Source organism: Pseudorasbora parva, chromosome 9, assembly GCF_024679245.1.
Source record: "Pseudorasbora parva isolate DD20220531a chromosome 9, ASM2467924v1, whole genome shotgun sequence".
NCBI classification, from domain to species: domain Eukaryota; kingdom Metazoa; phylum Chordata; class Actinopteri; order Cypriniformes; family Gobionidae; genus Pseudorasbora; species Pseudorasbora parva.
This window is the reverse complement of record NC_090180.1, coordinates 21,433,875-21,449,661: the sequence shown is the minus strand read 5'-3', so window position 1 is coordinate 21,449,661 and position 15,787 is coordinate 21,433,875. Positions and strand designations below refer to the sequence as shown.

Below are 15,787 nucleotides of genomic sequence, written 5' to 3'. Positions count from 1 at the left end.
TTTTTTTTAATATTGGCTCCATTCCCACGGCTCTCGGCCCCACCTGCTTGTCACACAAACTTTGGCTGTGTCTAAAATCGCCCCCTATACCCTAAAAGTTGGCATGAAATGGAAGTTGAGATCATCTTTTTCTCATTATTGTGACGTATATCCGAGTGAAACGGACTCTGAAATTTGAAAAAAAATGTAGGACAAGGCTTGATTTCGTCCTTCGGGAACTGATTGGATCGTTGGAAGTTGGGCGTTGCTAACAAAATGGAGGCCGATTTGAATGCCCTCAGCAACTGTTGTCTGAGAGGCAGTGCAGAAACGAGACAGAGTGCGATAGCCCCGCCCTCGGGCAATAGACCAGGAGAGAAGTCGTTTCGAGGGGGGAGGTGAGGTTAATGTATTTAATTAAAGATTATAAGGGTAAATTACTTTTTTAAACATTAATGAAGAGCACAGATAAATAATTTATAGTAAACACTACAATATTATAAAAATATGACTTGTAAAATTTGATTTCATGCCGTCTTTAAATAGGGTATTATTTGAGGGGACAGCAATTTGAAGTGGTGTCTGAAACCATAGAGGATTTATCGAGTGCACTCATTCAATCCCACAATGCACCGCTAGAGACAGCTAGAGAATACCCATGATGCATTGTGACTGTAATGCCGAATGAACTCTCGCGTCTCACCAGACGATGGTGTTGAATCATCCACCCATTTTACAAACTGCAGGTCCAATATGGCTACAGTCAGTGTAATATCATACAGGTATACATACATTTTTTAATTTATTAAATTGTTTAATTACAGTTTATACATGCTGGTTTCCATGATCTTTTCATTACTACTGGTGCCGCTAGTTTTCTACGTTTAAAATCATTATTAAACAGCAAGCAGAAACTATGCAGATATCTGCAGCCCTTCCGGTGTATTCAGTGTCCTAATTTACTCACCCGTTTTCATTTACTCTCTCAAGTGGACTATATTAGTGGCGTAATGTAGGGAATAGTGAATGAGTGTATATGGGACAATTTCGAACACAGCTAAAGATTAAGGTCTGAACACTTGCATGTATTGAAAGCTTACTGTTAACATGTATTATGTATTTATGTCTGCATTTGAATTGTTCATTACTTCTGCAGGTCCTCCAGACAAAAACCCTCAGCCAACACGATTGCTCACAACTGCTACGCCTCCACGTCTGCACCCACCAACTGACCCTCGAAAGCACGACCGGCAGGGTCGCCCTCATCGCCCTCCACAGAAGTCCAAACCAGCCCATCCCAACTCCAAACCCAACATCTGTGACGGAGGTTTCAACACTCTGGCAATCCTACGACAGGAGTTGTTTGTCTTCAAGGTATGAATAATGAACAGCTTCTCTGAGAATTAGAGCCGTATAAATAGTGCATTTCCTAACACCGGTGTGCTTTTATTAGGATCAGTGGTTCTGGAGGGTGCGAGATAATTCTGTGGTGCCTGGATACCCGATGCAAATTAGCTACTTCTGGAGAGGTCTGCCTCCCAAGATCGATGCTGTCTACGAAAACAGTGAGGGGAAGTTTGTCTTCTTCAAAGGTAACACGTTTTTCCTTCTGACTTTTAAATCTTACAGCCTAAATGTTGACATGAATATGTGAGGTCTGAGTTTTCAGGATCTATTAAAGGGGTAGTTCATCCAAAAATTAATTTAAAAAAAATACTCATTTACTACTACTTATTAAGTTGTTTCAAACCTGCATGAATTTCTATTTTCTGGTGAACACAGAAGATATTTTGAATGTTGGAGACAATTGATGGTTCCCATTGATTTCCATAGTTTCCCCTAGTATGGCAGTCAATAGGTACCGTCAACTGTCTAGAGACCAACATTCAAAATATGTTCTTTTGTGTTCAACAGAAGAAAGAAAGTCCTAAATGTTTGGAGCAACTTGAGGGCAAGGAAATGATAGCAGAATTTTCATTTTTAGGTGAACTATCCCTTTAAAACTATGGAAGATTGCTTCTGCCAAGGTGACTGCAACTTTTTATTTCGTTAATTACATTTTTTCATGCGGTTCAAAATTCCACAATTCTGAAAAGTCTGAAAAAAAATCTGACTTTTTCTCACAATTGCGAGAAAACTCAGATATAAACTCGCAATTGAGAGAAAAAAGTTAGCTGACCATTCTTTCTCGGAAATCTAAGTTTACGTCTAACAATTCTGACTTTATAACTCGCAATTCTGAGTTTATATCTCACAGTTGAGAGTTTAAACACTGTAATTCTGACCTTTTTTCTCCAAATTGTGAGATTGCAAGTTATAAAGTCCAAATTGCGAGGTATAAACTTCTGAAAAAAAATCTGAATTCTGAGGGAGAACCTTTTTACTCCATGGTGGAAAGCTTTCAAAGCAGCCATAATTCACCCTTAGTTAGTTGGGAGTTTGATTGACAGGCAATCTGACCAATCATAACTCAGAATCCACCGTTTTTGTCCGACCAACAAAGCGGACAGGAGAGTTAGCAGATCAATGCTGGTGGACTTAAACTTAAAAATAGTTTGTTTTTGACATTTTTCCACAATGTATTTTTCATTGCGTGAGAACAATATTGTGTGGCATGAGAGCACCATGGCTTGTCGGATATAGCAACAGTAACTAAGGGGGTCTTTGCAAAGAGTCAATTGTCAACAGTTTTATTACTATTCAAATTATTATTATTAGTACTATTATTATTAGAAGAAGATGCTATTTTTTTAAACACTTTTCCATTTCTCTGTATTTCTGAAGGCAACCGGTTCTGGGTGTTTAAGGATACGACTCTGCAGCCCACATATCCTCAGGACATTTCTCTTTTTGGCAATGGAATGCCTACGCAGAGCATTGAAACAGCTGTTTGGTGGGAAGATGTGGCCAAAACATACTTCTTCAAAGGGGATAGGTCAGTTTTATAGCTTCCAGTCACAGTGTACAATGGGACCCAGTGGATTCCACCTTCACTGGACTGTTCCATTACGTCCGAGACCGATTCTTTTTTCTCTGTCTGCTGTTACAGGTATTGGAGGTACAATGAGGACATGAGGACCATGGACCCTGGATATCCAAAACCTATTACTGTGTGGAAAGGTATCCCAGACTCTCCACAGGGAGCCTTTGTGGACAAAGCCAATGGTAAGACATCAAAATGACCCCAGCTAACTGTAGTGCCTTGTAATAATACGGACAATCAAAATGAATCAATTTAAGTGCCATAATTGTGTTTTCATTGATGCCATGGTGCTTGTGGGTGACACATGCTTAGATAAACTGAGCTGTGACTTTTTATGTAGGTTATTAAATTGATTAAAGAATATGCTTTATATACATAAATATTTCTGTTTTGCATAACTAAATCCACACATTAAGATTTCTAAAACCGGGGACATTTCCTAGATCAAATAATAATTCTTATAATTATTCATTTTTATAATGATTGCAGGTCAAACTGACCCTAACTGGTTTTAATATAATCCACCAAAAACCACACACTTTTTAACTTTTCAGATGTATTTTCACCCATGTATTAAGATTGTGTCGGTGTATGCGTGGCAGTTACTGCGTCTTGAATGTGGAACTTTTAAACATTTATTAAATGTTTTCCACAAAAAGCCATGAATAGTTAGTATATGAGTAGTACCTCTGCTCTGCTTTCATCCGGGTTCAGTTCTTCATGCTAAAGTAGTGTTCAAGAAAACCGGGACAGTACCACAAATTTTGGTCACCTTACCCCATATCAAATAAATATAAATATTTTGTTGAGGCACCTGAATGTAGACTTGTCTTTTGGAAATGCCATACAACTCTTTCCATCTTAGAATCCCCTCAAAGAGGAAAGGTTTAAGTAATTGGCTCACTCTGGGGTGCTGAGCTTAAGAGTTTGTGTTGGTGTCAACTGGCAGAAGAAAATAAGTTTCTCAAAACTTGTGTATGATGTCTGTACTCTGTGCAAGTATTGCGTCCTCACCTGATCTCTGAGCTCCTTCAGTGTGATAATTGGCCTCACTGTGGCTTCTCTCAACAATCTCTTTGAGTTTTTGAGGAACAACCAGTTCTAGGGAGCATTTGGGTTATTTATAACTTCTACTTCTACTACTACTTCCTCAAAATTGAACCAATAGTTCCAAATGGGACCTGTTTGGTAGCTGTTTCCTCCTAGTTTATATCTTTGTTTTACTATAATCGGAATGGTTTGATATACCCCCAAATGAATTATATCTCATGCTTAACCACTATCTACATATAGTAAAAGCCAGCAGCAAATTCCCGAAGGACTGGCCGAGATGAAGCTGTTCTCAGCGGGTACTTGAGTGTTGAGCAGCCGCTGGCGGTCTGGAGCATGCATCTGCGAAAGCTTCTAAACAAATTTTAAAACATGTTGCTATGTTTATTTATGAGTCACATATTTGAGGTCTAAATAACTACATTCTTGCCTCAAAAACTCTTAAAACTATTTTTTATTAGAAACATGGTGGATTTTCTCGACTACCATGACATTCGCCAAAGCGGAGTGAATCTGTCCCAGTGCTGGGGGAATATTGCAAGGCTGGAAAAGGCTATCGGGATAAAAAAAAAGCAGCATTAAAGGGATAGTTCACCCAAAAATTAAAATGTGATGTTTATCTGCTTACCCCCAGTGCATCCAAGATGGAGGTGTCTTTGTTTCTTCAGTAGAACACAAATGAAGATTTTTAACTTCAACTGTTGCCAGTCATAATGCATGTGAATGGGTAACAACTCTATAAGAGTACAAATAAAAAATAAAAAACATGCTTAGATAACATGTACACAAACCCTGCTGCTCGTGACAACACACTGATGTCTTAAGACACGAACCGATCAGTTTCTTTGAAAAACCAAAAAATATTTATGTATTTTTTTTGACCTCATATATATAAATATATATATATATATATATATATATATATATATATATATATATATATATATATATATATATATATATTTATATATATATATAAATATATATATATATATATTTCTCATTAGTGCCTGAGCGGATCGGCAGAATGAGGCATCTACAAAATATATTTCTGTTTGGTTTCTCATAGAAACCGATCAGTTCCTGTGGATTCCATCGGATTCCACATCAGTGTGTCATCACAAGCAGCAGGGTTTTTGTTTCATGTTGTCCAAGCATGTTTTTTTTTACTCTCATAGAGTTGTTACCCATTCACATACATTATGGCTGGCAGACTGCAACAGTTGAAGTTAATTAATCTTCATTTGTGTTCTACTGAAGAAACAAAGACACCTACATCACTGGGGATAGGCCGATAAACATCACATTTTCATTTTTGGGTGAACTATCCCTTTAACTGTTGTATATGATGTAATAATAAATTATAATGAAAAATAATGGACTTCTGAATTGAATTCCCCAAAAATCACTGTACACGGAATGATTGGATTGGGTGAAATTGCTAAAAATAACATATGGTTATGTTTTTAATTATGTGTGGTTCAATATGATCTGTCTTCCTTTTTCCCTAAGGATACACATACTTCTACAAGGGGAAGGAGTATTGGAAGTTCAACAACCAGCGGCTGAGAGTGGAGCCAGGCTACCCTAGGTCTATCCTGCGGGATTTTATGGGCTGCGACGGTTTGCCCGCGGACCCTGACTGGGACTGGAGCTCCCCACAAGAGGAGGAACCGCCGCAATATGACCATGATGATGACGACGACGTTGATATCGTGCTCAAACTGGAGAGCAGCGGTGGAGCAGAGAAAGCGGTGGCCATTGCCATTCCCTGCGTTCTGGCCCTGTGCATGATGGTGCTGCTTTATACCGTGTTCCGCTTCAAGAGGAAGGACACACAGCGCCACATACTGTACTGCAAGCGATCCATGCAGGAGTGGGTCTGAGAAATGAAGGTCCCACTACCACTGCTAAAACTATTTCCGTCTCAAGACGGGAAAAAAACCTTCAAAGGTCAAAGTAATTGGCAGAAGTGAAGGACGATATAAATGAACAGTAAGCCAACTTCCTTCTCCCACTGTCACCCATTGATGGTGGCAATGTGTTGTTTTTGAATGGTTTTGGAACTCTGTATGGATGGCCATTTTGGTTCCCGGAGTCCTATGCTGGAGTAAACTGTTACTCTAAAAACCATAATCAACTTTTCAATTGACTCAAGAATTATTTATCTTCAGACTGCTGATCTCAATACTCCATAACATGCGAACTCACCGGTCATCCCGAAATACTTGCTTGTGTTGAAAAACTGACACCCAAACCAAATATGCCCTTAGTGTCCAAAGAGGATTGTTACATTCACATGGGATATCACGAGATGACTGGATTTTAGATCATTATTTGAGTTCCATTCATCTGCAGAGTTTATGAGATCTGTTTGCTTGGAAATCAGAAAGACCTTGACATATAACATCGGGGCTACATGCAATATTTCGTCCAATGCCTTAATCACATATTGAGTTTATTTTTCTGTATGTTAGTGTACATGTGCCTGTGTGAATGTGACCCCTTTCCATTACTTCCTTTGTTCGTCACCGTTCTTTTGACGCATTGCTGACCGATGGAAACTTGCAGTACGATTTAAAGTGCCGCTGACTGTTGAAAAGTTTAATTGCAAATGAGTGTATGGCTACTGTCCATGTTCTGTACCGCTGCTTTTATTTCCAGACTTCAAGTTGCAGCATAGAAAATTAGACTTTTAGCTAAGTGCTTCCAATCAAATCGTAGAGAATTTATTAAGCGGAAGGATGCCGTTTAGCAGAAATTCTTATATGAACCTTCCTGATGCTCTTAAGAATCAATAGATTATCAACAAAACACCATGAAAATGTCAAAACTATATAAAAACCACTGATATTAGCTAAGTTTGCTATATTTGAAATTATCGTGCTTGCAAGGCAGCAAGAGAATATTACTAAGGTTTTGGGTAAGTTTAGCTTTCAGAGAATGAAATGCTGCATCGGAGCCACTTATGAATCTTCTATTGGCCGTGTCCCAAAAACAAACCGCAATGTAAGATTGTTTTTGCAGTGTGAAGTCCACTTCAGTTTAGACGAGAGTGCTAAGCATACGAGATCAGCTGATCCTATAGCTCTATTTCATTTGATATCAAGGTGATTCGACAGGCACAGTAAAGAGCTTTGTTGTGTGCTGTGCTATTACTTAACAGAAGTTATGACTGATTAAATTGCTTTGTATCTTTTGAACTAAAGCTGTGAGTATCTCTTAACTCACTCACACAAGTGCTTGTCAACGCCCGTGTTGTTTTTGTGGTTTCCAGTAGTTTGTTTGCTGTTGTTTTTTTTCTTCTGATTCTTTTAAGTTTTGCAACATTGTAAACCATCTAATTAGTGCAAAAATGTCAAAGCACATGTGTGAGCTGAGCATACAGAGTACACGCAGCTAGAAAAATATAACATGGGTACAGCAGTGTTGTGGTTAATAGATTACAAGTTATGTGAGTTATATAATCAGATGACTTTTTTCATATAGTTTAAACTTTAGTTTTTCAACTAAATATCTTTTTCTAATAGTTACTTTTTTAAGTAAGTAATGCAAGTTACTTTTTTGTTACACTTTATTTTAAGGTGATGTAGTTACATTGTACTTACTCAAAGAAGTACTGACTAATATTAATTAACTACATGTACTTACTATAAAGTTACGGTTAGGGTTTGGTTTAGTTACTTGTAATTACTGGTATTACTAAAGCAAGTACGTTTAGTAACGTGTGACTACGTCTTTTTAAAATAAAACAGAAAAGGAATTTGGAAAGAAAACCTATTTTTTCGTAGCCTTCTGAATTCAGATCAAAATAAATTTGCCTTTACATTATCCTGACTAAGATAAGTTAAAAAATGACCAGAACAAGTAAGGATGCAGGATGCCAAGTAATGCAGAAAACATTTTACTAGAAAAATCACTGTCAGGCAAACATTAGTTTTCAAACATTAATATTTTGATTCTGTAAAGCTTATAAAAAAGAGGTAATGGTAATGTATAGTCTGTTAGACATCATGATTTTAATAATTTTATGATAATAAATGGCTGACTGTACATTGTCTCACTTTGTTACAGCTAAAATAAAGAAACTTTTTCATGAAATAAACAACTCTGTGGAAGAAAAAAAAATATTGATTTGACTTTAAATTATTTGATAAGATTACCTTAAAGCTACACTGTGTGATATTTTCCCCCATCTAGCGGTGTAAAGGTATATGACAATCCAGTGAATATTAGTTTCTGTTCCTCTCAATTCCGATTTCGCTTTAACTCCTACGGTGGCCGATTTAGTCCAAGATTAACATGGCTTCCAGTTCGACCTCATTCATGAGTGCCATCAAGTGTTAAAACGTGAAAAGCGAAGCTTGAATTTACGGGTATGTCCCTCTTTGGCTAATGTACTTTCAAGATGGAGGGGCAACATGGCGACTGCATTCGAACCCCTCACCCGTATGCATTTTCAATGGTATATTATAAACTTACGAGAATACTTTATTACTTGAAAGAAGTAAATATACATTAATGAGCACATATATTTTTGAAGTGTTTTTAGCTAAGAATAAACTAAAAAAGTTACACAGCGTAGCTTTAATATTATCCTGTAACTTCTGCTAAGAAAAAAAAAAGTCCAATACAAAACAGGACGTAACAATCTCGCAACAAGATGAAAACTGTACCATTATTGCAACTAGAACTGAGATCCTCACTAATGTCAAACAATTTTCACTGCAATCGATAACTGATGCAATATGACCAGCGGTGTTTGTGTAAAACGAGAAAGTGCGTCCAGTTTGATAAAAATGTAGTGCATATTTGGTTACCCAAATGCTTGATATGCAGTGTTGCCATGAACATCGGTGAATATAAGGAAATATCTGACTCTGAATGCTGTGATTTACCCATCAGAAAAAAAGAAGAATGAAAAGAGAAGTGTGATACAGTGCTGCCTTGCAAACACCCAGTGTTTGCCTGATAAAGTCAATGCTTGAGTGTTGTAAAATGCTCTTTTCGGGCATGGGATTGAGTAAAATAGCATTTGTTGCACAGCTAAAGTGAACTAAGACACTACAATCAGAGAAATAGCTTAATTCTGTTTAAAGAAATGCTGACTATGTGGTAACATTTGTTAGCATGATCATTCTCAGAGCATATCTGTGACTGAACACATCAAATGTTGCCGTTTCATATTCCTTTTGAGTGTTTATTGGAAGTGGTGAATATTGTCATATGTCTTGTTTTATCTTTCGTTTCGTATGAACTGATCTATAATGGACCATGGTGGTCTCACCATGCCATCAGCATCAGCCTTCCAGTTGCACAATACTGAGACGGGCACATGAATTTCCATGTGTGAACTATTGTTTTCATTGTTAACAGAAGAACATCTCAAGAATATGCCCCATTGAGGTAACTGAGTATTGGATGTGTATCTGAACATGCTGTATATATATATCTCATGTAGTGTCTTTGTTACGGATATGAAAGGCAAATTATGCAGTACATCAATAATAAGATATTATCTAAGATGTGGCGCGTGAATCATTCTTGTGAACTCTAATGAAGAAGTTAACAAAATTGTACCAGGCAACCATAAGACATTAACATGTAATTTATCACTGAGATTGATGAAAGGTTGTTTGGATGATATAATTAAACAATTATATATTAAATAATGTTGACTCATGAAAATATTGTCTCTCTAATATCACAACTTTATATTGTAAGGGGGGAAACTTCAGTAAGATCTTATGGTCTGTATGTTTTAGGACGTTTTTGAGTCTCTTCTACTCACCAAAGCTGCACGTATTTGATATGAGATATTCAGATAGTTTAAAATGTAAGCTGAATTTTCAGGACCATTACTCCAGTCTTCAATGTCACGATCCTTCATTCTAATATGTTGATTTGATACTCAAGAAACATTCTTATTATCAATGTTGAATACAGTTGTGCTGTTTAAAGTGGTCCTTCAGCGCTGGGAAGATGAATCTGCATTTAAACTGGGTCATTAATGTAGAAGGAATGTGAAATTATTTTTTAATTTGGTGCTTTCTAGACTGAGAAAAGACAAAAAAATGTATTTTTGTCTCATGGGGATGAAAGACAACAATTCCCAGAATGCTTTGCTGCCCTACGAGGCCACTCCCACAGCCACAGTTACTAGATTACTGGATCACTTTCACTTTCCCACCGCAGCCGTGTTCATTTTCATAAAATTAGTTCAGTTTGAGAAGACATTACAATTAAAAACCGAACGTGTCTGTTCAATATAATGTGATTTAGCCACTGAGTGTCACAGCCCAAACTCTGCAGGAGTCAGATTACAGCTGCCTTCAAAAATCAATCAGATGAAGGTATCTCAGGAGACAGAAAGTGAAGCTAACATTAGATTCGGATGTGGCTCGATGCCTTCCTGCCTTGAAATGTGTCCTCCGAAGGCAGCATTTTGCCAGTTTCGGACGCAGCCTACATTGACAGTCATGGATGAGCTTGTGATGAGAGCTGAGGTAAACGCAACAGTGCTAGACATAGATTCACAGCGCATGTTCAGTCTGCCGCGTTTTCAGTTCATGCCATTAGAGGCTTAACTTTGATAGGAATTGATTTGAGAAGTTCAAACACTGTGCTCCGCTGCTGCAAGCTGAGTGCTGTGAGTGTGACCTCCCATCCCCCATGATGGGAGAAAAGATTTGGAAATGGCTCCCTCTGCTGGCTGTAGTCTTTAGCCTATGGCCAATAATTCTTTAGATGACGCAAATTGACGATATTTGCATCATCTGAGGAATTTTTCCAGAAATAAAAAGCATGAATCTCTTGTCTCTGGGGGGAAGCACAATCATTCGAATATACTCCAGGGTTTCTACTGATACAAAGCCATATCCTAATCGCTAAAGTAACCCTTTAATAATCTTGTAGAAACTAGAATACCTTTTACCTTTAGCATTACCCTTCATTACTGTCACTCAAAATATTTTATATATTATTGTTAGTGCTGGGCAATACACACTTATTTTTTGTGTAATTTGGCAATACACACTCCATGTATATATATATATATATATATTTATATATTTAATATGTCTTATATAAAATATTAATATATTTATAATATATTTTTCTTACATTTATATATACATAATAATTATACACAGTAATTATACACAGTACGCACACATATATATGTAAACACAAATTTTTAATTTGAACACAATTAATCACGATTAATCAATTGCCCTGCATTAATTATTTTATATATTTATATACATTAATATACTATAAACATTGGCTATATATATATATATATATATATATATATATATATATATATATATATATATATATATATATATATATATATATATATATAAACTTTTGAGCAGGATATCTTTATTCATCCTTTGATATTGTTAATATTGCAGTGCAGCGGAGCAAATTAACTCATTCTAAAATAATAACTAGCTACGCTGATGGTGCATGTTCTTCCACTTTGCTCACCTCATCCTGAAATGCAGCGACTGTAAAATAGGTCACACTCATGACTTCCATTTAGTGTAAAGTTCTGTGCAATGTCGAACAGAGTCTATCATTTAAATGAATCTGGTAAAGAGCAGATTGTAGGTGCTGCATGGGTCACTACATCTCAGAAGAAATGAATTGCCATTGAGTTTGTGAACTCAAACCATTCACTGTGAAACCAAAGCACACCAACAGTTGTGTGATGTTGTTCAGGCAGGCAGATCAGATTTACACCACTTAAATAAGTGGTGGACATAACAATTGAGGGCCCGAACTGGACAAAGAGCTTCTCTGGGTCTGCCGTCTGAAAACCATCTTTGGAAAGTGTAATTTGATTGTTTTAGTTTGGCTCATGTCCCATTTATTTTCATGGAGAGGACAGGGTTTATGACCTATACTGCATCCAGCCACCTGGGGGAGGTGGGGAATCAAAATGATTTGGTTTCCTTTTCAGGATTTAGACTCCTTGAACCATTCAGCTTTTTTTGTTGTGTGGGGAAGGTTTTTTCACACAGAGCATGCTGAAAGCCACTTAAAAATTCAGAAGGCCCAAATAGCCAGACTCGAGAAAATAATTCAAAAGTAGGTTAGCTGAATATTTGTATATTCTTGCTTTACACTTTATGGTTACTTCAAAACCATTTTATATAATATAGGGGAGACCGGGTATGGTTGTAACACTTTTTTCTTCAGCACCTAAAACTACTTCTTTTTTTTGGCTCCACATCTTAACATTTTAGGCAAAGTACCCACATTTGTCTTTTACAAATGGCAATAATTTAAATGTCTCCAACTGTATCACAGACTTTGTGATGATGATGACAAATACTAATTGGTCCTTACAACCTGCCCCTCTACTGGGGTAGGTTGTAACACAAACTGGGGTAAATTGTAACAGGTAGGCAAAATGTGATATGCCACAACAACAGTTTTATTTTAAATGAATGGCTGCAAATAAGTGCCATAAAAATAAACTGTGTGTGATTATGGGGAGTTTATGTACATATTTCGTTTGTTTGTACAGAGAGAGAGAGAGCCAGAGAGAAAAAGAGAGAGCCAGAGAGAGAGAGAGAGAGAGAGAGAGAGAGAGAGAGAGAGAGAGAGAGAGAGAGAGAGAGAGAGAGAGAGAGAGAGAGAGAGAGAGAGAGAGAGAGAGAGAGAGAATTAAAATAAACAGGCATTTTGAAGAATTATTAAAATCACAAAAAAATTCTTAAGTGGATGTAAGTGGATGGTTGTTTCAAAACACGTATTACAACCTAGCCTTCCTCACCACTGTCACCCATTATTTAGTTAGCTGTATTAGCATGCTGCTTTGAAATTAGCAGGAGGTTGATACACCATTCTTTGCTAAAGAAACTACAGTTTGACCTGATACCTCATACAACATTATCTAGAATGGTAGCAGTACAAAACAACACATTATCTTGTTTTATCTTACCTCAGAATTAGATTTTCTGCTGTAGCTTCAGGAGATAGCAACACAGACTGGAAAACCTCCATGTGGGATTAAAGGAAGCCAGAGGAAACTGAAACTGTCATATGACTCCTATTTCAAATACGGAGTAATAAAAACATGTTAATATCAGATTCTTACTTTCTTCATCATGCATGAACTCTAGCAACTCTGGTTTTGCCTCATCAGACAATAAAAATCCATGAATGTGGGAATCATTCTTTATATGGAGATCACTGAAAATCAGCTATAGAACACTAAACATGATAAATGTTTGACTATGTGAACATTAAAGTAATCTGAAAATTGTCAGATGCAAGTGGCAACAGATACTACAGTGCACTGCAGACACTGGACATATAGGTAAGGCAGGTAATATAATGCATTCAATTGCAGCATTAAGACAATCAGCTCAAAATACTAAATATTTCTTTAAAGTGTTACTTCAGCGATTAGAATATGGCTTTCTATCTGTAGAAACCCTGACCATGGTAAATGGAATACACAATGGGGGTGTTAGATAGCCTACTCGTTATAAATCCATTACTTGCTTGACATTCATCAGTTGGTCATTTGGTAAGAATAATCTTTTAGGCCAACTATAGCTATAGATGTACCAATGAACATTCTTAAATATCCAATTTGAATTATATGGGGCATCTCTGGGCCTACAGTGTACATTTTACAGTTTTACAGTTTACAGAGTAAATAGAAGTGGGCAAAAAAATTGAAAAGTTACAAATATCTGTGTAATATAACATGCAACATTTGTGATTATTTTAATGAGCCTTTTATTTGGCTTTTTAGACATTTATTTTCTTGCAATTTGCAAGTAGATATTTATATAAAATACAATAAAGTATTTTCGGAGTATCTTGGTTGTTTGAAGTATCCCGTTTTGTTTTTCCAACACCTTTTTGAAAGTTTTTTGTATAAAAGGGAAAGTGAAATGTCATACAGATTCACAGCAGATCAATGAGATTCCTACTGTTTACAATGTTTAAAACATTACTGTGCAGGTGTGCTTATACATTACAAGTAGATGGCGCCATTCTACAATTTTCTGTCATTCTCTGCTTTACTGCATGTTTGGGATTAATGTTTTAAAGTACTACTTAATATCACTATAATTCTGACATTTTCTTAGATTAAAAATAAAACTGAAATAAATATTGACACCACTGCTTTGACACATTTAGGTTATCTCTGATGCCACCAACTGTCTTTTCTAGATCTCTTGATTATTTGATTGAATTCCAGTTTGGGTGATTCATTTGGAACAGAATATAATTTATTTGACTTTCAGCATACCTTACAAAAGTGTCTCATGCAAACACTTATCATAAGTAAAGGCTGTTGAGAAGGAGGCAACTGTTTTAGTTGCAGCCCTTTTGTTCATGACACTTGCGCAGGAAAATATGGGACAACTCTGGATTTGCCCAGAGCCTTATACACTCTGGGAGACAATCGTCCATGACAGAGATGAGAGAAGCGGTGTATAAGATAACAATTGCACATGCACTTCATAAATGTGTGGAGAGATGAATGCTTTTGGTGCAGTAATTATCAAATCACATCTCTGCTGGTGTTTGTCCAAAACGTGAGAGATTCAACAATTTGAAGGAACATTCTGCTGTTTGATGGGAACAAAACTGACCTTGCGACTCAATTTCTGAAAATGAGCCTCAATTTCTGCTGCTCTAAAAAATAGCAATAATAGTATAATAGTAATAATATATAATAACTGAACATAATCTCAAACAGATTTATATTTTACAAACAAAGATTAGTTTGTAAATGTCTGCTTATAAGAGGAAAATAAATGTGATTATTTTTAGTACATACACAGCAACAGTAGCCAACAGTGGATGGCAGCAGCAGTTTGTATCAAAGTAAAACTTTAAGACTTAAAAAAGTGATTTTGATTCATTTGAGGAAAAAAACTAATGTAAATCAGAAACTATTTTTCATAGAAAAGAACAAATAGAAAAAATAGAAATATTCAAGAGTGTCAACTCAAGATTTAGAGGTGAGGTGAGTCTTGAGTCTGGGTTTAAACACTTGATGTTGGAGCCATTCAATATGCAGTAAAGGAGCTATTTCAACCTGATGTACAGTAACTCTTAAATAGATTCATGTTCTTTTTGATGTTTTTAATAATATTCTGGCCACTGTTTCCATTATAATGAAGGTAAATCACACTCCAAACTGGAAGGAAAAACTACATCTTAAAAGTATAAAAATGGTTGAGCTATGTTACTTAAAAATACATTTCTGTCAGAAATCAGAATCACAGTCCCATCCATGCAGCCTAGCATGGACAAGATTAGGGAAATCAGAGACGGATCTCACGAAACTGCGTATAAATAGTACGAGTTTGCAATCTCGTGGAATGTATACGCCAAAATGAGTTTTGGCGTGCTTATGGTAAGCGGTTTTTCGCGTGCATATGATACACACTTTATGGCGTATACATACGAACCCCCCACCCCACCACCCTAAACCTACCCAAGAGCGTGTCATATGCACGCCATAAAGTGCGTATCATATGCACGCGAAAAACTGCGTACCATACGCACGCTAAAATGCAAACTCGTAAATTTATATGCATGACCATGAGCCCCCTTAGGGTAAACAGAACAGGACCAATATAAGTTATGGCAATGTCAGTATCACAGGGTGTTGGGTTCATTATTCATGTTTTAAGGTTCTCTTTCATCATCTCGTTTCGAGATCCACCTATGGGAAGGGCATCCGTACCTGACCTCTGCAGAAGCATCCAATTGCACCAAGTCTGACAAGAC

General features: G+C 36.7%; 1 protein-coding gene across 2 annotated transcripts in view; it reads left to right on the top strand.

Annotated features, from left to right (window-relative positions):
• mmp16b (matrix metallopeptidase 16b (membrane-inserted)) overlaps nucleotides 1–9,660 on the top strand; it is a 62,224-nt gene extending 52,564 nt beyond the window's left edge. Inside the window, exons 6-10 of one of the 2 annotated variants that reach the window (XM_067454318.1) lie at nucleotides 1,136–1,353; nucleotides 1,433–1,571; nucleotides 2,764–2,914; nucleotides 3,029–3,144; nucleotides 5,525–9,660. In XM_067454318.1, the coding sequence (XP_067310419.1) occupies nucleotides 1,136–1,353; nucleotides 1,433–1,571; nucleotides 2,764–2,914; nucleotides 3,029–3,144; nucleotides 5,525–5,898 (998 nt within the window). In that variant the 3' untranslated portion in view covers nucleotides 5,899–9,660. The remainder of the gene's footprint in view (nucleotides 1–1,135; nucleotides 1,354–1,432; nucleotides 1,572–2,763; nucleotides 2,915–3,028; nucleotides 3,145–5,524) is intronic. The other variant, XM_067454317.1, reaches the window with a different exon arrangement.
• Nucleotides 9,661–15,787: the final 6,127 nt, after the last annotated feature.